Here is a 23406-nt window from a genome sequence, read left to right on the forward strand (position 1 = left end):
TGTAAATCAGTACATATTAATTCTTGAACTGACAGGCAGTCTGGTCCAGTGCATAGAAAGCTTGCGTCAGATTCAAATCCGTCTTCAGCCAAAAGGTCATGGGGTATCCTTGGACAAGTTGCTGTCTCTCAGCCTCAGGTGCGTTATCTGTAAAAACAGGAATTATTATTGCTTTACAGCAGTGATAGGCAACATTTTCCCTGTGGGTGCATCCCGCTCCCAAAGTTCATTGCCAACTATGCATAGATGTAATGCAACTGCTGGGGCTGGAATCAGGAATTCATGGCTATGCCTCAGGTGCTGAGCCAAGAAGGCAAAATGTTGGAGCAGATCCCTAGACCAGGGATCACTGGCATGGGACCTACCTGCCAGTGACTCCTAATGTGTTTGCAAAAGGTCTCAGGAAATATTCCCTCAAAATTATACAATAGATGAGGAACTGCTTACTCTTCTAATTTGCACCAGCTCAGCATCTCTTACACTGAATGCATATCACAGGAGCATGCTGATCAATAATCACATAGTCCAAAATTGGAGTTAGTTGACTCCACAGTCATACCTCGGGTTGAATGTGCTTCAGGTTGAGTGCTTTTGGGTTGTGCTTCCTGGCAACCTGGAAGTAATGGAGCGTGTTACTTCTGAGTTTTGCTGCTTGCGCATGCACAGACGCTCAAAATGACGTCATGCGCATGTGCGGAAGTGGCAAAACACGTCTTACGTTCTATTCAGGATGCGAACGGGGCTCCGGAACGGATCCTGTTCACATCCCGATGTACTACTGTATTAGCAAAAACATAATCTGCACAGACTTGGTTGAGTGCCAGGCCTAATGAGCTCACTCCTGGTGGTCTTACTCTATGAAAATCAGTTTCTGAGACTGAAAGCCTCCACGTCCTCACAGCCATCTAAGTTCCCTCCTCTCCAGGGCTTTTTCCAAGCAGTCAGAGACTGTGCCTGGAGGGGAGCTTGTTGCAGCAGAAGAGGGAAACACCTGTGACTCTTCACCAGCCTCTTGAATTATCTCTGCCTCTTGGGCTCCCTCATCCCACTCTCCTGCTTCAGCTTCAGCTTCAGCTTCTGCCTCTGATTCTAGACTTCTCTCTGCCACCAGCTTTCCCAGCTCACCCTGTTACTTCTTCAGCTTCTGACACCTCCTCTTCCTGGTCTCCTCTTCTCCCTCTGACCATTCATCATTGTCCCACCACCACTCCCTGGGCTCTGAGGATTCTTCCCTTGGTGGTTCTCCAGCTGGTTCCTCCCACCGTTCTTCTGCACCCAGCCATTCCATGACAACATGGCACATATCACTGGATGCCAGGAATGGACACCCACCTTCCCATCTGTTCTGAACAGAAGAGAGATACCAAGAGGGTCTCTCTGTAAGCGAGTATAGGGATGGTTTATGTAGGTCTGTTTTCCCCATATTTATGAGATGGCTTATGGGGAGAGGGCATTCCCAAACCATTTTGTGCTATTATATCTATTTCTTCTCTTTTATTTGCATCAGCCATGATGCCATACACATTATGTCACAGTAGCTATTTTCTGACATGCCAACCCTCCTTGGTAACCATTTGATGTTGTGCCATGCCCCCACAGCAGGCACACTGTGGCTGGCAATCATGGCATTCTGAGAAAGTTCCACATGTGCCCACTGGCTCAAAAAAGCTTGGTGACCCCTGCCCTTGGCAGTAAAAGATCTTTAGATACTGTGGTGAATTGTCTCTCCCAGGCTGGCCATTGACTGTTCTTCACAAGAAGACTATAAATCCCAGTGTTTTACCAACATCTGTCCTCCAACTTTTTGGAAGTATTTGTCTCCTAGGAAAGAAGTTTCCATTTTTCTGCCTCTTTCTCAGGGTTCTTTAGAATTCTGGAGGGTGGAGACAGGGAAGAAATTGGTTCGCTTAGCATTGGAATGTGATCTTCCCCCATTTGCAATTCCTGAACCAATAAGCCAACCAAAACACAGCTCTCCTGAAAAATTCGCACTTCTCCAAATTTTGTGATGCAGTTCTCTAACCCACAAGTGTGACCAAAATGCATATATGAGTGAAAATAGCATATAAAACATTATATCAGAGAAAATTGCTTGCAAAAAAGGTGTATAGTAGGCCATGTTGCAAACAAAATTGCATATGTTAGGAAGAATGTGTGCAATATTTCATGCTGTTTTTAAAGAAAAAAATGCAATGTGAAAATGCAACAAAGCAAGCTTAAGATTGAGAAACTGATAGAATTTAAAACTGACAATCCTATGCTTACTTAAGTTGCTTCTGAATAGATTGTAGTGTGGGATTTTAGTGTAAAGTTATTTCCATACAACAGAAACCAAAATTGCACATCATGCAACAAACACACACTGCCTTTTTGCTTCTTGTCCTTTTGATGGCCCTAATACAGGTGTGCAGAAATTGCCTCTCAAAATTCTCCCCCCTGTTTGTGGGCAAATAAATTGGAAATAGCTTTTCCACTGAGTTTCTCCAGTGTAGAGGACAGGAGAGAAATTCTCCAGCAGTTTCTCAGGGGTGGATCTCATCATTAGTAGAGGTATGCCTGGCCTTATCACTAACTTCCTTCTTTCTTTCCTTCTTTCTTTGATACCCCAGGCCATGCCCAAGACCTACACCAATTCTCAGCCATTTTATGAATGGTGGGGCAAGTAGCAGTGTCAGCCCCCACAAACAATGGTGGAGAATATTCAGTGAATATTCAATGCCTCAAGGACTGCCTTACCCTACATGAACCAACCTGGGTCCTTCTCCATGTGTCTCCTCAGAGGGTGGGTGGAGGGGTGCGGCAGCATACCTGGCCCTATCACTATTTGTTTTTAGGCAACAATCAAAATCATTTTTCTTCAGCAGGCCTTTGGACCTTAATTTTCTTGTTATCTTTTAGTGGGGTGGGATTTTAGTGGGCTGTGGACCAGTGGTGGAGCTTCATGCTCAGGCACTGGGGGGCGGAGAGCAGGTGGGGACCCGTCCTGGGGGCATGACATGCTGCCCACAGGGGCGTGGCATGCGTCCTGGGGACGTGGCACACCGCCTACAAGGGTGAGGCACCCAGTGCGGGCGAGGAGGCAACCACAATGGCACCCCACTGGGATCACGCTTCTGGGGGCGGTGCGCTCCCCTGCACTCCTCTTCCTCCACCGGTGCTGTGGACCTGTCTTTTATCCATATTTTCAGTGAGTGGTTTCAGATGTTATTAACTCTTGTTTTTACACTTGCTTTTAATATTAGGTTTTGTAAGTGTAGGGGGACAAGAAAGAGCTTTTAAAGAAATGTCTTCAGAAAGTTATCTTGTGAGACATTGCAGCCCACAGCACAGAAATGTGTTGATTATGGGATTGATGGCAGTGCTTCCAAAAAACCAGCAGTTTTACACTGTAGAGGTGGTTTCCACATTACATCTACCTATGTATCTATTGGATTCATACTGGTTGGCCTTCAGTCTGCTCACCCCCCATGATTCACTTTTCAAAATGCAGGTCAGCCAGCTCAGAGTTAGTGCTGTGACATCATAAAATAGAGACCTGTGCATCAACTTGCAGTTACGGTGTCCTCGTATCATAGGATAACATAGACCATGTCGATATGGATTGTTCCTGGCTGTGTGACAGCGCCCTTAAAAAACCGCTTTTCTTCCTTTCTTTCTTCTTTGGCAAGATTCCCCGCCCCAAAGTGAGGAAGGTGAAGAATACGATTTGCTCCCTTGTTGCCAACAGGTTTAAGAATAATCAGCAGATGGTTTCTGAGTGAATAATCCAACTGGAATAATGTCAACACCACTATTGAATTTGCTCCTCTATTGGATTATTCTCAAGATAAACTACAGCTTGAGCTCATTAGGTACATGAATTTCAATCCCACTCCAAGTCGAGCGATGCATCGAGGAGAGAACAAATTAAAAGAAATGTGGCCAGCAGTGGAAAAGGATTTGTAGAAATGGCTTCTAAGAAGCTCTTAAATATTAAATGTTATGTTTAAATGTTACCAGCATGCATATAAAGCAATAGGTCTATTGGAATGTTTGTGGAGTGGTCTTAATAATTTAAGCAAAAGATGTGCTCCTTTTTTCTTAGACCAGGTGCAGGCAATCCCTCCCCTCCCCCTGTTAAGGCCTTCATTCCCTTGGAAGTGATCTGCCAGGGGCCACATGCTAGTAGTAGGTGGGGCCAGATACAAAAGTGGGTGGGGCTACTACATTTAACTCCTTCTTTCTAAGACCTTTCTTTCTGCTCTTTCCCACAGGGCTGCTAGGCAAGGAACAAATCACTTTCGCAAGAGCTCAGAACTGGCTTTTCAAATTGGGCCAAGGGCCACGTGACATTAACCCAGCAAATTGCCCATTTCTATCTACTACAAACATCCATTCTTTTTTCATAATTGTTCTGCTATGCATTTTGTGTAGGCAGACAGTTCTACATGCAAAACGAGGGAAGTGTCCGCTTTGTAACATTATAGTTTTGCAGAGGCATGCAATATTTTTGTAGGGTTTTGTTTTTTTACTGGTTTAATGAGTCAGTGAGGCTGGAGGGTTATTGATCTGCACACAGGAGTAAATTCTCCAAAGGGAGAGATGGGGCAATTGTTCATCTGGTCACAGGGACCAAGTGAGGTAGAGGCAATTTATCTGCGACACAATGGAAACATAATGGAAGCTGGCATGATAGATCATGTTGTTGTGCTGGATGTGGACATCCAAAACTTTTGCAACATATTGTTTGATCCTGTTCAAGACATTGTCTAGCTGTGGACGAACAAATGTATTGTTTACACAATGGCTACAATTTCCTTTTTTCAATGAGCATGTGAGTAAATCAAGCCATTCAGTTGTGTGTATTCAGTTGTCAAGCCCTCTTTAGCAGTTGGTTTCTTAATAGCTGAGAAGGTAGCAGGGTCCCAATACCTCTTAATGGATATATTCAAGATTAACAGTCATTCCTATGGACATCCTCTCAGAAGTAAGTCCTATTGAATTCAATGGGACATCGTAACTTTAAATCACCCCCCAAAGAATTGTGGGAACTGCAGTTTACCTCATTCATAGCTACAGCACCCTTAAGAAATTCCATTTCCCAGGAGACTTTGTGTGAGTGCGTGCGTGCATGCGTGCGTGCTTTAAATGTGATTTAAAGGCATGGTTTGTATTTAGCCTTATTCCCAGGTATGCATATATAGAATTTCAGCCTAAAAAGACGTCCACAAAAGCATTGCATTTCAAAATCATAAGTTCCATTCAATTTTAAATTTATTATCTATAAAACTTGGGCATAGAAATGTGTTCACACACAGTATGAAAAACAGAATTGGTTGGGTGAATAACCTGCTAGAATCTGGCCTCTAATTGTAGTGGTTGTCAAGCTGGCAGTTAATTTTTTTCCGTTTCTGACAATATAAAATCCTTCTTTTCACAAGGGAATATTAATGCTCAGAATTCTCTAGTGATGGCCATTAGCCTAAATGGCTTCTTTAAAAAGGAATGGACAAATTAATTGCAGACAGGTCTATTTCTGGCCACGATAAATGAACTGAGCGCCCATAGTTCTGAGGCAGTATATTTTTTGAATAGCATATTCTGGAGAAAACAAAACTGGATGACAGTTAGCTTCATAACCTCCTCCCAATCCCACCGCCTTTTGGGGAAGGGCTATGTCTCAGTAGCTATGTACCCAAGAAATCCCAGGTTCAGTCCATGGTATCTCCAGGGTGAGGGTGAGGCCCTTCTCTGAAATTCCAGAAAGGCACTGCTATTGAATGTAGACAGGGTGCTAGACTACAGTTCTCATCACCACTGATAATTGACTATGCTAGCTAGGGCTGGAAGAAGATCAAACCTATCCATTCTTAAGGAAATCAGCCCTGAGTGCTCACTGGAAGGACAGATCCTGAAGCTGAGGCTCCAATACTTTGGCCACCTCATGAGAAGAGAAGACTCCCTGGAAAAGACCCTGATGTTGGGGAAATGGAGGGCACAAGGAGATGGGTACGACAGAGGACGAGATGGTTGGATAGTGTCTTTGAAGCTACCAGCATGAGTTTGACCAAACTGCAGGAGGCAGTGGAAGACAGAAGTGCCTGGCGTGCTCTGGTGCATGGGGTCACAAAGAGTCAGACACAACTAAACGACTAAACAACAACAACAGCTAGGGCTGGTGGGGGTTGGAAATCTGAAATATCCACCTCTGGTATTGACAATATTCAGCTAGATGGACCAATGGTTTTACTCTGTAAAAAGCAGCTTCCCGTGTTCCTACTGGAACATGGATTCCGTCTGAAGAGGTAAGTTTAGGTTTCGCTTTAAATCAATGACAAAGCGTGGGTTGCTAGCACCCAGGGCAGCGTAAGTATTGCACCCATTAAGGCAAGTGTTGCGCACCCTAACCGGCACCTCCATGCGGTGCTGCTGCTGGTGCCAGAAGGAGCTGCAGAGCACCGGCAGGACATACATGTGCACCTCCTCAGGTTAAGGCGCCACTGCTGTGAATCTCGCCATCTGCCCACCTCCCCTGCCATCAAGGGATGCTGTGCTGCTGAGAGATACAGGAGCCCATCCTCTCCCTGCTCCGGTTTGGCATGTTGCTCAGGTGCGGGATGGAGAGCATCTCTGGTTGGGGTGGCAGCTGCAGAGGTGTGCCCCTCAAAAATTTTGTGCTCAGGGAAATCGCCCTGGAAGGTACATCTCTGCTTTAACCTATTTTAAAAAGGAAGTTATGGTGGCATTTTAATCCGGTTGTTTTCATTTTCATTTCATTTTTTTAATAAAAAACACACACATTGAAAATGTTTTACATCCCTCACTGAGCTTTATCTACTCACCTTACATAATCATGATGTAGCTGATAATAAAATGCCTTAATAATGTACTGAAAATATGAGATACTGGATAAATACAACATTTCCCAGATTAATTGTGTTTGTGAGCATGTGTGCATGTGTGGGCGTGTTATAAAAAATAAACCCAAAACTCAGTGAAAGGTTTGCTTGGCACTGTGTACGCTATCTGCTTTCAGCATATTCTCCACATAAGAAGTCTGACATTTATAGGAAAATGGCCTATATTTTTCTTGAAAATACCACATGTGCTAAATATCACATTTAAGCACAAAGCAAAAGGCAGCTGTTTGCGAACAGAGAAATCGGAAGAGACCTTAGGTACGTCTGTTAACACCAAAGTCTTTTTTGCTCATTCAACCCTCAACCCCTTTCACAGTTTGATACTTGCTTTACACTTGCCATTTATAATTTACAAGGAGGGGGGGGGGATTCAGTTTATCTAAGTGAATCCGAAGCCTAAGATACTGCCCTGAGAAAATGTCACAGAATGGGATTTGTTGCTCATCTCTTGTTCAACAAATCATAGAATCACAGAAATGTAAAGTTGGAAGGGGTCCAGGGGTCATCTAGTCCAACCCCCGCAATGCAGGAATCTCAACTAAAGCATCCATGACAGATGACCATCCAATGGGCTGCAGCCTGGTAGTACAGCACATGCTTTGCATGGAAAAGGTCTCTGTTTCAACTCTGGGCATCTCCAGGTAAGGCTGGGAATGTTCCCAGTTTGAAATCTTGGAGAGTCACTGCTAGTCAGTGTAGACAAGACTGAGTTAACTGGATCAATTCAGGATAAGGTAGCTTCATATATCCCTAAAAGGTCATTTTTGGATGCCGCAAAAAAAGACCCATGCAAAGAGTAAGGTAAAGGTAAAGGGACCCCTGACCATTAGGTCCAGTCGTGGCCGACTCTGGGGTTGTGGCGCTCATCTCGCTTTACTGGCTGAGGGAGCCGGTGTACAGCTTCCAGGTCATGTGGCCAGCATGACTAAGCTGCTTCTGGTGAACCAGAGCAGTGCATGGAAATGCCGTTTACCTTCCCGCTGGAGCGGTACCTATTTATCTGCTTTCACCTTGATGTGCTTTCGAACTGCTAGGTTGGCAGGAGCAGGGACCAAGCAACGGGAGCTCACTCCGTCGCGGGGAGTCTCAAAGTGGCTAACATTCTCCTTTCCCTTCCTCCCGCACAACAAACACTCTGTGAGGCGAGTGAGGTCGAGAGACTTCAGAGAAGTGTGATTAGCCCAAGGTTACCCAGCATGTGGAGGAGCAGGGAAGCAAACCTGGTTCACCAGATTATGAGTCCACTGCTCCTAACCACTACACCTTCAGTTGCAGAACTCTCCTGTCTTTGCCCACTCAGGATATTTGATTTAAGAATTATATGCTGCTGCTTCAGCTAGGGATATGGGAGGATTTATTTATTTATTTTGTCCACTTTTCACAGCAGACCAAGCTGATCCAACACTCCTGAACTTGCTTGCAGGTCAGAACACAGCTCCCAGTTGGACTGAGCACTTCTGAAGATTTTTAAATGCTGTTTTTGGTACATGCAAAACACTCGTTTGATGTAAGAGGTGCATACAAAATGCATGTTTTATGGATGTAATGAACTGAAAAGTGTTGGAAAGTGCCTATTTTTCATAAAGAAGAGCATGCAAAATGCATATGGTTTAAAGGCAGATTTCCCATCTGTTCTTTGGGGAAAAAATCCATCCAAAATGAGATGGAGCAGACTTATGACTGAAACAGAAAAGGGCTCTGTCCACCTTTTTTCAGCATGCATCTTTCTATACAGTATTGGCTTGAAAATAAAAACACAACACACATCAATAATAAAACTCCAAAGCAGCATGAAATAATGCACTAAACATTAAAATGCTGGGAGAATAAAAAAGGCCTGTTTGCAGAAAGATATTGAAGTAGGCATAGACAAGTCTCCCTAGGGAGAGCATTCTGTAGGCAGAGTGTTAAAACTGAGAAGACTTTTTCAGCTGTCTCCACCTTCTTCACTTCATCTGCTGAGGGCACACAAAGGAAGATCTGGGATAGGGGTGGAGCCCACATTCTGGAGCGAATGTGCTTGTTCTGCAGCACCTGAAATAATGTGTGCTGCCCGAGATCTACCTTCTTGGTGGATTCTTCTCTGAGATGGTCCAAAGGGCTGCATGGGAACTTACACTTTTAAAACAAGATTTCACTACTTAAGTGAGCTCTGAAATGGGACTGAGAATGTCCTCGTGAGGAAGGATACATGATGAGGTATCATCTTTCACAAGAATTTTGAACGGGGGCAAAGATGGTAGCAATGTCAGAACAATTTTCAAAAGCAGTCCACACGCAGGATAGTGCAGTAAGCCAATCTGGAGATCGCCAGGGCACGGATAAAGAGGGTCAGGATATTTCTGATTATATGAATGAGTGATGGTCCCTATTTACAGCTGGTAACATTTTTCTGGAAGCTACCCAGGGTGGCTGGGGCAACCCAGTCAAGATGGGTGGCATATAAATAATAAAATTACTCTTCTTCTTCTTCTTCTTCTTCAGAGGGAAGGGTGAAAAAAGCTGGTCAGGGTGGGCTGCCCAAAAAGAGATGGCCCAATACATTTTGCTGCCTTGGGTGAAGGGCAAGAGATCGACTTGCCCATTCCATGTACACAAGCCAAATGTGTCACTCCAACTCGGTTGTTTGTGATGGAACAGCATCCTTGGCTACACTTAAGGGCTTCAGGCTAGCTTAGAGGAAGCAAGGCACAGAGAGCTCTGCCCACTATTTGCCACTCAGCATCTGATGCCTTGAGGTGGCTGCCTCACTCTGCCAAATTGCCCCTGTCCTAACCACAGCAATAGATGGCAGGCTCCCATTGCGCTTATGAGTCTGTTAAAGAGAGTGAGCGCTGTGTGTAGAATCATAGAGCTTTGGTGTGGATATGCTTTCTTATCCTGATGCAGCAGCATCTGATGTGTAGACCTAATTAAAAGGAGCTGATGGACCAAGATGCTTGAGCCAAGTCAACATTTGTTACCTGTATGAGCCATGCAGGTCCCCGTACATGCTTGAAGGCCCCAGGGATGTAGAGATGGGATTCGTCTAGAGTGGCCATGTGTCCTACTTTAGGAAAGACAGCCCTCTATTTGAAGGCTAAGGGGTGCCTCGTCCAAGTCTAGTTTCAAAATAAAACCATGAGAAAGATGATATATCCCACAAAATGAAGCAGGATCTGTGAAGTTGCCCATCAGCAATTTGCACCTGGACAGCAGACTGAGCAGGTAAACAGACTAAACTAGTAACTCTATTTCCCACTATGGTGATATGTATTACAGTTCTATTTAAATCAAGGCCAGCTTTGTACCCAGCATTGCTCAGAATCTCCAAGAAACAAACAAACAAACCAGTGCAGTTTTGAGATACTGGTGGTTGAAAGCATCACAGTTTTGAAAGGTTATTGATTGAAAACGGCATCCATTAGTATCCAAACATACTCCTTGGTCTCAGGAGCCATCAAGGAAAATGTGGTGACAATATCTTAAGAGATGTAGAAATGCATAGTGATCAAGCAACTTTCCAAAATAGATAAGGTATCCAATACTATTCCTACTCAGAACAGACCCAATGAAGTGATGTGATTAACTTAGGCCATCAATTCAATGGGTCTACTCTGAGTAGGACTTAGTTTGCTACAACTAGCAGCAGTGAGCAGTTTTGTAAACTGCTTTGAGAGTGCCTTTTTAAACAATCAAGTGGTATGTACATTTTTTGAAATAAATGTAGTCACTATTTTAAATTTTTGCATCTACATAGAAATGCCAATATTATGCAAACAATGCACCTTTTTCTCTTGGTGCTGTATTACTTCTTTTTCAGGGGGCGGGGAGTTTAACTGCCAATTAATTGATCAAATGGTCCAAATCCTGGAAAGAAGTGCCATGTCCTTAAACTCTTAATGCAAATGATATTTCGGCAAACAGAATGCAAAAACGAAGGGCTCAGTCTCGTTAGGCTCAGAAATAAATTGTGATGAGCTTCTTATAAGGAAAGGTAGCAGTGCAAAATCAAGAAAGAAAGTGATGGTTTAATAACCTTTTATTTTTAATCCTGTGTAAATATTTCTCATCTCACTGATTCATTCCAATTGATTATTTGTTTTTCATCTGGAAGCCTGTAAAAGTTTGGGGGAGAATATAATCCTCTTCTCCCTCTGTGATTTCCCTCCCTGTCTCTCCTTAATATCATTAGAGTTTGCAAATGATGATAGATTGGCTCCAGCATGACAGTTTCATGATGCTCTGGCAACCATGAAATGAAGGCCTGCTTTACTTTATTTTTTAAAGAATCGTGGAAGAGCTTATTTTGTCCTGGTGGCACCTGCCTAGAGAAAACGTTTTCATGCTACAGCATGTGGTCAGATTATGACACTGATTCTCAGTTCAGGGAGAGACGAGTTTAGGTACCTGATCCACATTGCAATGACCTACTTTTAATCTGACACAAAGCATGTGGAAATTTAGCGAGCAGGAATAATTTCAAGTATGCAGCTTAGGGAGCCGCTTACAGAAGATACAAGTCTGCAGCCGTTTCCTTTGAACCACTGCTTATTCTAAAATCCCTGTTCCTTCCTCTGAGCTGTCCCATAGGGCTCATTGGATCCATAGTATTTTGTGGGGTTTTTTAAATAAATAAATAAATAAATACCAGTGACATACCTTTGCTTTAAACACCTTCAATGCTTTCTTTTCAGTCATTCCAGGGGTGGCTGAATTGTGACCCTCCAGACCAGAGCCAATTTTATGCCTGCCAGATGTTTTTGGACCACAACTCCTGACATCATGGACTTGTAGTACAGCAACAAATGGGGGGCGGGCACCATGTTGACTAGCTCTATCCCAGATGTTGTTGGACTACAACTTCTATCAGCCCAGACCATTAGCCATTAGATATGATGGATGTTGTAGTCCAAAAACATCTGGAGAGGCACAGCTGCCCCAGATTCATTGCATGATTTAGATATGACAGTGTTTAGGAGCTGTTTCACCACAACCCATACATAGTAGGCATTTACATTCAACTATTGCCTGCCATTTAAGTCAAAAGCAAAATACCCATCTAAATTTCTCACTGGAATTTCTACATTACCGGGTCATGGGATTATAGGAAGCTGCCTTAAAGGCGTTGAAAATATCCGTCCATCTATCCCAGTATTATTTATTGTAGTCTCCCCTGACCTGGTGCTTACCAGGTGTTTGGAATCCAGTGTCCATCAAACACAGCCAGCATGGACAATGGTAAATAACAGTAGGAGTTACAGTCTAATAACATCTGGAGGGCACTGGGTTGGAGATAGCTGCTCTACTCTGACTGGTTTTGGCCAAGAATCTTTTGCAGCCCAGTGTGATAATTCCAGAAATGGAACATTTACCGTCCAAGCAAACACTGGCTCCATCTGAACTAGATATTTGAAGTTGGATCATACCCCTCCAAGGGGCCATTTATCCTTCTATGATGCAAGATGTAACGTCTCATCATTTCCACTCATCCTCTCTCCCTGGAGAAATGAAGTGAACCGGTCCCTCCAATTTCTCTGCCCACAAACAGGGTGGAGAATTTTGAGAGGCCGTTGACGCACAGCTCTGGTGCGAGCAACATCCAGATTACACCAAGGCTCCCTGCATTTGACATTTGGAAAGCATTACAGAACACTGCTTTTCTGACAAAATACCCTCCCCGCCTCCCTCTCCTGAACTAAGGTGAACTTGCCCTAGTTTTAGCTGGTTGCAAATAGAATTTTGGGGTTGGCCAGGATGTATGCATGTCCCTCAATACCTCCATCCTGATTGCTGTTAACACAAGTGTGGGGCAATGTAGCTTCCTGTGATGATGATTCCCCCCCCCAACTTTTTTGCTGTTTGCTACAAATCATAAGAAGTCCTTAAATATGCTAGCATGCTTGATATGTTGAATGAGGCAGGTCTGTTTAAATGAGAGCTGCTCCCTTACATAGGAATTAGAGATACTGGAGAAGTCCAGAATTGGAATCTGGCTATTGGAAATGTGAGCTTTCAAAATTACAAACTACTTGCTCCACTTGGATCAGAATGTGAATGGGGAAAGAATTATTGATCTACCAGCCTCCGTCTGTCCTCGCTGACTTCTCCATTCCTTCCTGAGCACTAGGACTGGCTCTGGAATTTTCCTCCAGAAAACGATTATGCCACTCTGAGAACACTCCTGGAGGGCTTGCCTGTGTCCAGTATGAGTTTGCAGTATATCATGTCATTGCACAACTGTTAATTTTGGCTGGCAGTACTTCTCCAAGGTCTGAAACCAGAAATGAGGAACCTCAGACCCTAATTATAATTGTGGCCCTCCAGACCTCTCTGTCTGGCCCTTAGGGCACACCACCTCCCCATCACACACCCATCCCCAGGCCATACCCCTTTCTATCCTTGCTTTGCCTCATCCCTCCTCTTCTTCCTTGGCTGAAATGTGCCTTGAAGTATGATCATGCTTCCTGCTTGCCTGGAGTAGGGTGTGCAAGTGTGTGTAGAAGCTAGCCTAAAGTGTAAAGGTAATATTTGCATTCATTGCCCTGCCCACTTTTGCCTATGACTAGGTTCACTTTTGCCTTTGGTTCTGTCCACTACTGGTATATGGACCCTGGAAGTCTGCCCAGCAGGGAAGATGGCTCCCAGGATGAAAAAGATTCCCCACCTATGTCTTGGGCAGAGGTCCTTCCAGGCTGCTACCAGTGATCAGAATTGGAGGTGGTGAGGATGAAATATATGACTTGACCTACATAGGCATTTCTTTTTGATGAGAAGAATTGGTAAGCTATGGAGTTTTTTTATGCAATCCACTTCCAATCCATAGGCATGCAAATCAACACCAGCCAGTTATATTACTTGTGTTGTACCTTTATAAACATGACAAACTGAGCTAAGCGAAATGGATTCATGATTTCTGGTGAACATTTCAACTCTAGTTGACTTATTCATTTACACTGACCTTTGGTCCTCCAGGTGTTACTGAGTGATTACCCTGATAATGCCTAACTGTTAGCCTTGTTGCCTGAACCTGGTAGGAACCGGTGTCAAAAAACATCTGGAGGTCCACAGGTAGCTGTCCCTGATTTACATAGTGATTTACCTAGTGTCCTCATTAGCCTTCAGTGACATCATCACATATCCAAGACCTATTGGCTACTTAGCATTGTGACATTATACTGTTTACTGCATGGTCAAAGTGAATTTAGATTACCAAACATTCAAAAGGAGAGATATAGCAGTCATGGGAGACTTCAAGTACCCCAACATCTGTTGGAACTCAAACTCTGCCAAGAATATAAGGTCCAACCAATTCCTCACTTGCCTCAATGACAATTTCATTTCCCAGAAGGCGGAATAAGCAACAATACTTTGGCCACCTCATGAGAAGAGAAGACTCCCTGGAAAAGACCCTGATGTTGGGAAAGTTTGAGAGCACAAGGAGAAGGGGACGACAAAGGACGAGATGGCTGGACAGTGTTCTCGAAGCTACCAACATGAGTTTGACCAAACTGCGGGAGGCAGTGGAAGACAGGAGTGCCTGGTGTGCTCTGGTCCATGGGGTCACGAAGAGTCGGACACGACTAAACGACTAAACAGCAACAACAAATCATGGCCCTGGTCCTCAGCAACAGGAAGGAACTTATCAACAAAGTGGAAGTACTGGGAACCTAGTATCCTTTGTATTCTATAACCAAAACATGGATGACATTAACGTAAGTCAACATAAAAAGTCAATTCTGCTGAAGACGCTGCCATTGTTTATAAGATCTCTCCACTTTCAACCATATATGCTGTTATCTCTTGTTTAGCTCTCTTTATGCCTGTGAGGAAGCTCATCCTCTCATGTTTCTCCCTCTCTGTGGTGGTTCCTCCTAGATCTGTTATTGGCCCTCTTCTCTGTATATACACTGTCCTTAAGTGACCTTATCAAACCCCATGGCTTCAGTACCACTTATACACAGATGACACACACGTCTTCCTCTCTACCCTTGAACTGTCTCCTCCCTCCAATACAAAAGAATGTAGTTCCCAAAAAACTGTCACCGTCCCTCCAAAGAACTATTTGCATTTTGGTCACCAGACTCGATATGCTCAAGACTTTTCATCTTTCCTTATACATGTTCCTCGTCCATTTACACATTACGCTCAACAACTGTACAATCTGTGTGCCTAATAGCTAGCACATGCAAGTATGGACTCCACCTATGTGTGTACACAACATTATGTATGCAATAGTTGAGCAAAACAAACCATGCAAGCACTTATATGTGCATCAAGACAGCTTGCACCTGCGTTCACCGTAACATGTGAAGATGCCTAGTGTTACTTTCCAACCTGGGAAATGCTCTTCTACATAGTTAGGACCCATTTTCTTGCACAGCACCATGTACACTAGTAGCACAATCATCATCATTGTGATCACATCCTAGAATCATAGGAACAATTCACAGAATTGCCATATACCAAGTCAGACTATAGGACGCAGGTGGCGCTGTGGGTTAAAGCCTCAGCACCTAGGACTTGCCGATCGAAAGGTCGGCGGTTCAAATCCCTGCGGCGGGGTGCGCTCCCGCTGCTCGGTCCCAGCGCCTGCCAACCTAGCAGTTCGAAAGCACCTCCGGGTGCAAGTAGATAAATAGGGACCGCTTACCAGCGGGAAGGTAAACGGCGTTTCCGTGTGCGACTCTGGCTCGCCAGAGCAGCGATGTCACGCTGGCCACGTGACCCGGAAGTGTCTCCGGACAGCGCTGGCCCCTGGCCTCTTAAGTGAGATGGGCGCACAACCCCAGAGTCTGTCAAGACTGGCCCATACGGGCAGGGGTACCTTTACCTTTACCTTAAGTCAGACTATTGTTCCACCTAGCTTGATATTGTTTGTGCTGATGGACAACAGCTCTCCAGTCTTTCAGACTTTTCTCTAATAGTCTCCACAACTACATAATCATGTCCTCACTTCAAGCTATGATGCTTATATACTCTTCCTTATCACAATAAGCCCTAAAAACTCCTTATACACAGACCAAAGGATCTTATCCTGCACCCTGTTCTCACTATAGGAAGAACCAAAGTACAACATCACTCTCCTCACTTGCAATTCCCCGGAACTGGCATCAGCTCTACACCCCTTTATCAGATGGAAGATAAATGTATAAAATCCACAACTAGGAGTACATTACCAGAACACTGCAGCTGCCTTTTAAGCACAAAACTTTGGGGGAATACAAGAATTATGAAAATGAATGAACATTTGGTTGCTTTTTAACTGCATTCTCCATCTTTGTACAGTCAGCGCACCAAAGGTTTTGGCCTTGAAACATTTGAGATTATTTGGGTCAAATTATGAACTTGGGGGGGGGGGGGGGGAGAGGTAGTTTATTGATTTATCCAGTGTTTTTATCTGGTCCTTCACCCAATGATCTCAAGGTGACCTATATGGTTGGCCATGTGCATTCTAAACTCACAGCAACCCTGTGAGGTAGGTGAGGCTAAGAAATGAGACCTGGCTACAGTTTGCACAGCGAGACACATGGCAGGAGTAAATGTGGTCAAAAGTGGGCATGGCCATCCCACACCCTGGCACACATTCTCTCTCATGCACACATGCACACGCACACAAGAGATATCCATGCAGATGAGCATGCCACCCATCAAATTATCTGATGACTGGGGAGGGGGTAATTTGCACCCAAGGCAAAGCTTTGGTTTTTCTTTGTTTATCATGTTTCCCTAGTATATTTTGCCTAATGGACACATCTTTTGCAAAGCAATTTTCCCTAATATAATGCATTTCTTTTTGTTATTTCCCCAGCATGTGCACAACATATGCACTTTTGTAAACATTAAGGGAAGCATGAGTTTTGAGGGGTGGCTACGTTTCGGTTTGCATATTGTATGGTAAAGTCTGCATCATCATCATCCTTTATTATTTATACCCTGCCCATCTGGCTGGGTTTCGCCAGCCACTCTGGCGACTTCCAACAGAATATTAAAATACAATAACCTATTAAACATTAAAAGCTTCACTAAATAGGGCTGCCTTCAGATGTCTTCTAAAAATCTGGTAGTTGTTTTTCTCTTTGACATCTGGTGGGAGGGCATTCCACAGGGTGGGTGACACTGCTGAGAAGGCCCTCTACCTGGTTCCCTTTAACTTGGCTTCTCGCAGCAAGGGAACCACCAGAAGGCCCTCAGCACTGGACCTCAGTGTCCGGGCAGAACGATGGGGGTGGAGACACTCCTTCAGGTATACAGGTATTCCTGTATCCATCTCCATCAGGGCACTGAGCTTGCTGGTGCTGTATCTACTTAATTCTGCTGCGGTTGCTGCTGCCCATGTGTGGGGATTGCTCTGGCAGACTTGGCTGCAAGGCAAGAAGTTAGCCATCCCTGATCTAGGCAACACAGCACAATGACATGATCAGCCAAACTGAAAAGTGCTATTCTTCTAGAAAAAAAGAGGTGCCGGAACTGACCATGAACGCCTCCCTTGTTCTCTTAGAATGGCAATGGCACCCACCTGAGAGATGCAGAACTGAGTTCCAGCGAGTTCCTGCTCAAAAAAAGAGATTTGGGCCACTGGCAACACAGTACACAGGCATAAGATCTGCAGGCAACACCAAGCCTTCGAGGTGTAGAGGGTTATTCCTAGCCTTTTATTTGTGGTTTCTTAGTCATAGTGAGCTTCACTTAGACAATGAAGATTTTCTTAGCATCGGTATTGAAGCTGCAATTGCTATGGAAACTACCATCTGACATTATATTATTTCAACAGGAAAAGTGGAGGAGGCTAATGTGATGCATTGAGGAGATATGTGGCTTCCAGAGAGCACCACTGGATAGAGCAGGTGTAGGGAAGCTTTGGCCCTTCAGATGTCACTGAACTACAGTTCCCATCAGCCCCAGCAAGCCAGGCAAGATGAGAGTTGTAGTCAGCAGCATCTGGGAGGTCAAAGGTTCCCCGCAACTGGGACAAAGGAAAGACACAGACTGGATACGTTGGAGAAAGATTGTAGCTGAGCAGAAGAACATCTGCTTTGCATGCAGAAGGTCCCAGGTTCCATCCCTGGCATCTCCTGGTAGGGCTGGGAAAGATCCTTGCCTGACACCCTGCCATTGTGGCGTAATGGTTAGAGTGCTGGACTGGGAGCTGGGAGAGCAGGGTTTGAATCCCCACTCAGCCATGAAGCTTGCTGGGCCAATCTTGGTCACTCTCAGCCTAATAGACCTTCATAGGGTTGTTTGGGGGATGAAATGGGGAGGAGGAGAACCACGGACACCACCTTGAGATCGTTGTATGATAAAGGTGGTACATAAATGTAATAAAATGAATGAATGAATCTAGCCAATACTGAGCCAGATTGACCAAAAAGGCTGCATATATAAGGCACCTTTCTACTTCCCATGGGGTGGTGATGCAAAAAGATTATACTAGTGCACTGGGTGTGGGTAAAGGTAAAGGGAGCCCTGACCATTAGGTCCAGTCGTGACCGACTCTGGGGTTGCGGCGCTCATCTCGATTTATTGGCCAAGGGAGCCGGGGTACAGCTTCCGGGTCATGTGGCCAGCAGGACTAAGCCGCTTCTGGCAAACCAGAGCAGTGCAAGGAAACACCATTTACCTTCCCGCCAGAGGGATACCTATTTATCTACTTGCACTTTGACGTGCTTTTGAACTGCTAGGTTGGCAGGAGCTGGGACTGAACAACAGGCGCTCCCCCCGTCGCAGCCGACCTTCTGATCAGCAAGTCCTAGGCTCTGGTTTAACCCACAGCGCCACCCGCATCCCACCTGGGTGTGGTTAGGAACTCATTAAACCTTGTATTGTGGTGTCTTCTCCACATGGCCCCAGCTTCAGTGGTGCAGTTAAGCCATAATAATAAAATCTAAGCCAGCCCTGCTGTGATTGGACTCCACCTGCCCAATCTGCTGAGCGGGGCCTTGAGTTTCTGCTGTACTGCCCAGCTCCCCACTATGCATCCAGGTGTCCCCTTCTTCCTTCCTCCTGCACACACAGGTGCTGTTTTTTCTCTATAGCCTGATAGTGCAAAGTTGCTACAGCCAAGTTCTATGATCACATACAACCATCTTTTCTCACATTGGACAGCTAATGAGCAACGAAAGATGAAGTGGAAGCTACTATGCTGGCTGGATATTGGTTGCCTCCTGAACTTGTCTGAGGAAGCATATGGACCACATAAAATTAAATTCCAAGTGAATGTTTCGCCATGAAGAGCATGCCACAGAAAGACAATTTAGCTCGTTTAAAATAACATACACATTCAGCATCTACAATGCCAATCACACTTTGCATCTGTCCAGAAAATAGTTTTGAAAATAAGAAACAAATGAATACCATAGAACCTTGTATGGATTCAAACAGCATATTTGAACTTCATGGTGCAAAGACATTGCCTTGGCCTAGGGGCAGGCAAACCACTTTCACTTTCTCACTTTTTTTAGCTTTCGGTTCATTTCACCACATTTCCTCATCAGTTTGCAATTTTTAAAAGAAGTCCTCGTGAAAATTCATGGGTTTTTTCGTGTGCATTTCTCTCAGTACACAATTTTTGGCATCGCTTGATAGTCACGTTTTGCAAGCAGATTCCCCTGATATAATGCACTTGGTTTCTAATTTCTATGAAAATATGCTTTTTATGCAAAAAAAATTTACTCCTAATATACACATTTTTGTATACACCCCCCCCAACTGAAGAATTGCATCACAACATTTGGAGAAGTGTGAATTTTGGAGGATATCTGTGTTTTGGTTCAGCATTGTTTCAGCAAGTTCCCATTACATAGGCCCACATTAAAAGGCCCGCCAAACCAAGTTTCCCCCCATTGGGTCCCTCTATTGGCAATTGTATGATGTATCCATAAACCATTAATACATTTTGATTCCATGGTAGGAGCCTCTAAAGAGAGATTCTTCTACACATCTCCAAAGAGAATCAGTTTCTGCTCATTTCTTTGCAGGCTGTAAACACACACACAAACACAAAAATCCCATTGGTTTCCCATTCAGGCGCATAGGAACATTTGAAGTGTGAGCTTATACTGAGTTTCTGCATCATAGCTGTATATTGCTGAGAGCCGAACCACACACATTCAGAAATATCATTCTGTTCACAACCTTTTTGGGACTCTAGCACTTCAGACTGCAGTTGGAGCTTATGTTCAGATTGCCAACCACACCCCAGTAAAAAGGAAATAAAAGAGAGAAAATTAATCCCTATACAGTGGTACCTCAGGTTACATACACTTCAGGTTACATACACTTCAGGTTACAGACTCCACTAACCCAGAAATAGTGCTTCAGGTTAAGAACTTTGCTTCAGGATGAGAACAGAAATCGGGCTCTGGTGGCGCGGCAGCAGCAGGAGGCCCAATTAGCTAAAGTAGTGCTTCAGGTTAAGAACAGTTTCAGGTTAAGCACGGACCTCCGGAACGAATTAAGTACTTAACTTGAGGTACCACTGTATACAAAAAATTAGCAGCTTAATAAAAAAAGAAGACACATCTTCACCCCAGTCAAGTTATCAGGGGGTTTTTGAGAAGGGGATAAGCAAGACCTGTGTTTTGAAGTGGTATGGCCTCTGCATGGTTGCTTCTCCATTATTTTGCTTAATATTATCATAGTCATAGAATCATGGAACCAACACAGGGTCATCTAGTTCAACTCCCTACCAATGCAGGAATCTCAGCACATGGTCTCCCATCCAATTTGAAACCATACTGGACCCTGCTTAGCTTTAGCAAATATGCTAAGGCTGCCATTGGCTTTCTAAGATCTCTGACAAAATATTTTCCATACTGAGCATCTTTGACAAGAGATAGTTGGAATTAAACCTAGAGTCGTATGGAGACAGAATATATGATCTACCACACCAAGCAATGGACTCTCCTTTCAATGTGTTCTGTTGTGATTCAGCTGAGTACTCAATCTATATATATACCATAATGACCTGTTAGGCAAAAATTCATATAATCACCTAGGCTACAGCCAATTCACAGATTTCTGCAGTGATTTTTTTTTCTGCTTCTTTGCCATTTTTTATACCAACTGACAATGCCAGATCTCTGCAAGGCTTTCTAGGTGAGCAATTAGTGATTAAATTCAAGGAAAACAGAAATCATTTGGATCATTATCAGTGCAATGCTGTGCATGTCTATAGCTAAACTGTAGACATAATCGCAGGTGATTGTGAATAGGGTTGCAATATTTTTAGTTATTTATTATTATTATTATTATTATTATTATTATTTTGAAACGAGAAATATTTTCCTTTCAACTTCAGATTTTCAGGAAAAGAGCTTCTGGGCCTACTAGTGCTATCTTAATATAAATAATTGTTTTCCAACATAAATAAAAGGGTGAATAAAATGAACGTTAGATCAAATAAATCCATACTTATTGGACTGAAAAAAATGCCATTTTCTTCTAAAAGGATAGTGGTGGATCCATTAAAATCAATAAAAAATAGTCACATTTGTTTATGACTAAGCCCAGATCCTTCCCATAAAAACTTGAATACAGGAGAAATGGGCAAAATCATATTTTAACATAATTACCCCCAACAAAAACCTTGCTTTCCCTACATAACAAGAGAAAGTTGACAATTAACAGAACTCTGCTGGTGCAAACAGTAATTAGGATCATCCAAGGTTTCACAAGCTTGCCAAGTGGTTGAACTTTGACCTTGAAACTGAGAATCACAGTAACTACTTCAGATTCTCAGCACACTTTGTACACCTGAGATTTTTGCTGGCCATCTTGCTTACGGTGATCAGTTGGTTTTACATCAAACATATTGATTTATAAAATCCCTGAGTCATAAAATACAGCCATAACCTGTATCCTCAGAAAGTCATACATTTTCAGGCAACATGCAGAGTTATTTCAGGAGATTTTATTTTGCGGGGTGGCAATGGGGAATTTGAATGATCTTAGGTCCTATTTGTACTGTGCATCATATCATATCATATCACTTTAAGCAGTCATAGCTCCCCACCCTTTCCGAAAAAAGAAAATAAAGACTCCTGAGAGCAGTCCTTTCTTAAGGATGCTAAGAATTGATAGCAGACCCCTCTTCCCCTCACAGAACTACAATTCCCAGAATTCCCTGGGAAGAGGGATTATTAAACCAGTTCTGTAAGGGCAATGGGGAGGGAGGTCTCCTAACAACTAACAGAATCATAGAACTGTAAAGTTTGAAGGGACTGCTACACCAGACACCCTTAACAAACTACAGCTCTCAGAATTCTTTGGAGGAAGCCAAATAGTATATAATACTGCCTTAAATAGATAGGACAGCCTTAGCTCTTGGGGGATTTCAGGCAATTTGTGACAACATTCGCTCGGCTTTGAGTTCTCACTTTCAATGCTATCGGAAATATTTTTGCACCTGTCCTTTTTTTTTAGTGTGCTTTAGTATGCTTTGAAGATTCTGGCTAATATAGGATTATTTTAATTGGCTGGGCAAAGACTTAGAAAGCCCAATTGCCCAGCTGCTTATTCTAGACACTCTGTTATTATGCCCTGCCTTGCTCAATGCCCTGCCTTGCTGCTTTGTGTTAGTTGGGGGAAGTGCTCCTGTTCCAGCCAGCTTTCCCCATGCTTTGCACTTCAGATTTGAAATAGTGAATTCTTTTTTAATCTACTGAGCTCAGTTTTACATTGCTTAGGTTTTTTGATCATTACGGATGGTGGTATTTCAACTGTTGTGGGCTCTGAGTAACACAAACATGTTGCAGGTACGAGGCATAAACAGCAGTGGACAGTGTGGTGGCATGAAGAGGATGATGGGTGGGGCGGCGGCAGCAGGGGCAGCGCGGTGTAAACGTGCCAACAGGCACACCATATTGGCTCTGCATATGCATTTGCACCATGCCAGCCTCACTTATGCCCCATCCCTCACCCTCTCCATCCTGGCATGCAGCAGTGACTCAGCCAGGTCAGGTGAGTGGCATAGCCCCAGCACACCATCTGCGGCTGAGTAGACATTTCAAAACAAATACAGCAGTACCTTGGGTTACAGATGCTTCAGGTTACAGACGCTTCAGGTTACAGACTCTGCTAACCCAGAAATAGTACCTCGGGTTAAGAACTTTGCTTCAGGAGGAGAACAGAAATCGTGCAGCGGTAGTGGGAGGCCGCATTAGCTAAAGTGGTGTCTCAGGTTAAGAACAGTTTCAGGTTAAGAACAGACCTCTGGAACGAATTAAGTTCTTAACCCGAGGTACCACTGTAAATAAACTAAGCAACTCCAGAGAGAGGAAGGACAGCAAGGCCCCCTCATTCAGCTGGGCTCTGAACAATTGCCATTTGCCTCTTTTCCCTCCTGTAATTTTCTCGTGCAATTGTCACGATACCTGTGTTTGCTTTTCTTTCTTTCTTTTGGTCTCTCCCCCCCCCACCCTCTTTTCTTTTTGTTTTGAGCCCATTGCATTTTAGGCTACTGCTTTAAACTGAACAACTTCAAGCAGAGGAATGTGGTATATAAATCTAAAAAAATAGCTCAATAAAC

At 43.8% G+C, this 23406-nt stretch overlaps 1 protein-coding gene and 1 long non-coding RNA gene across 4 annotated transcripts in view; both read right to left on the reverse strand.

Annotated features, from left to right (window-relative positions):
* LOC307217268 overlaps positions 1-23406 on the reverse strand; it is a 129025-nt gene that overhangs the window by 14277 nt on the left and 91342 nt on the right. The gene's annotated exons all lie outside the window — the stretch shown is intronic.
* SLITRK3 (SLIT and NTRK like family member 3) overlaps positions 1-23406 on the reverse strand; it is a 39567-nt gene that overhangs the window by 1786 nt on the left and 14375 nt on the right. For 2 of the 3 annotated variants that reach the window (XM_079977729.1, XM_079977730.1), the window contains exon 3: positions 34-147. In XM_079977729.1, the coding sequence (XP_079833855.1) occupies positions 34-147 (114 nt within the window). Of the gene's footprint in view, positions 1-33; positions 148-23406 lie in introns of those variants that run through there. The other variant, XR_013839366.1, reaches the window with a different exon arrangement.

This window comes from Podarcis cretensis (genome assembly GCF_951804945.1).
Source record: "Podarcis cretensis genome assembly, chromosome: 5".
Lineage (NCBI taxonomy): Eukaryota > Metazoa > Chordata > Lepidosauria > Squamata > Lacertidae > Podarcis > Podarcis cretensis.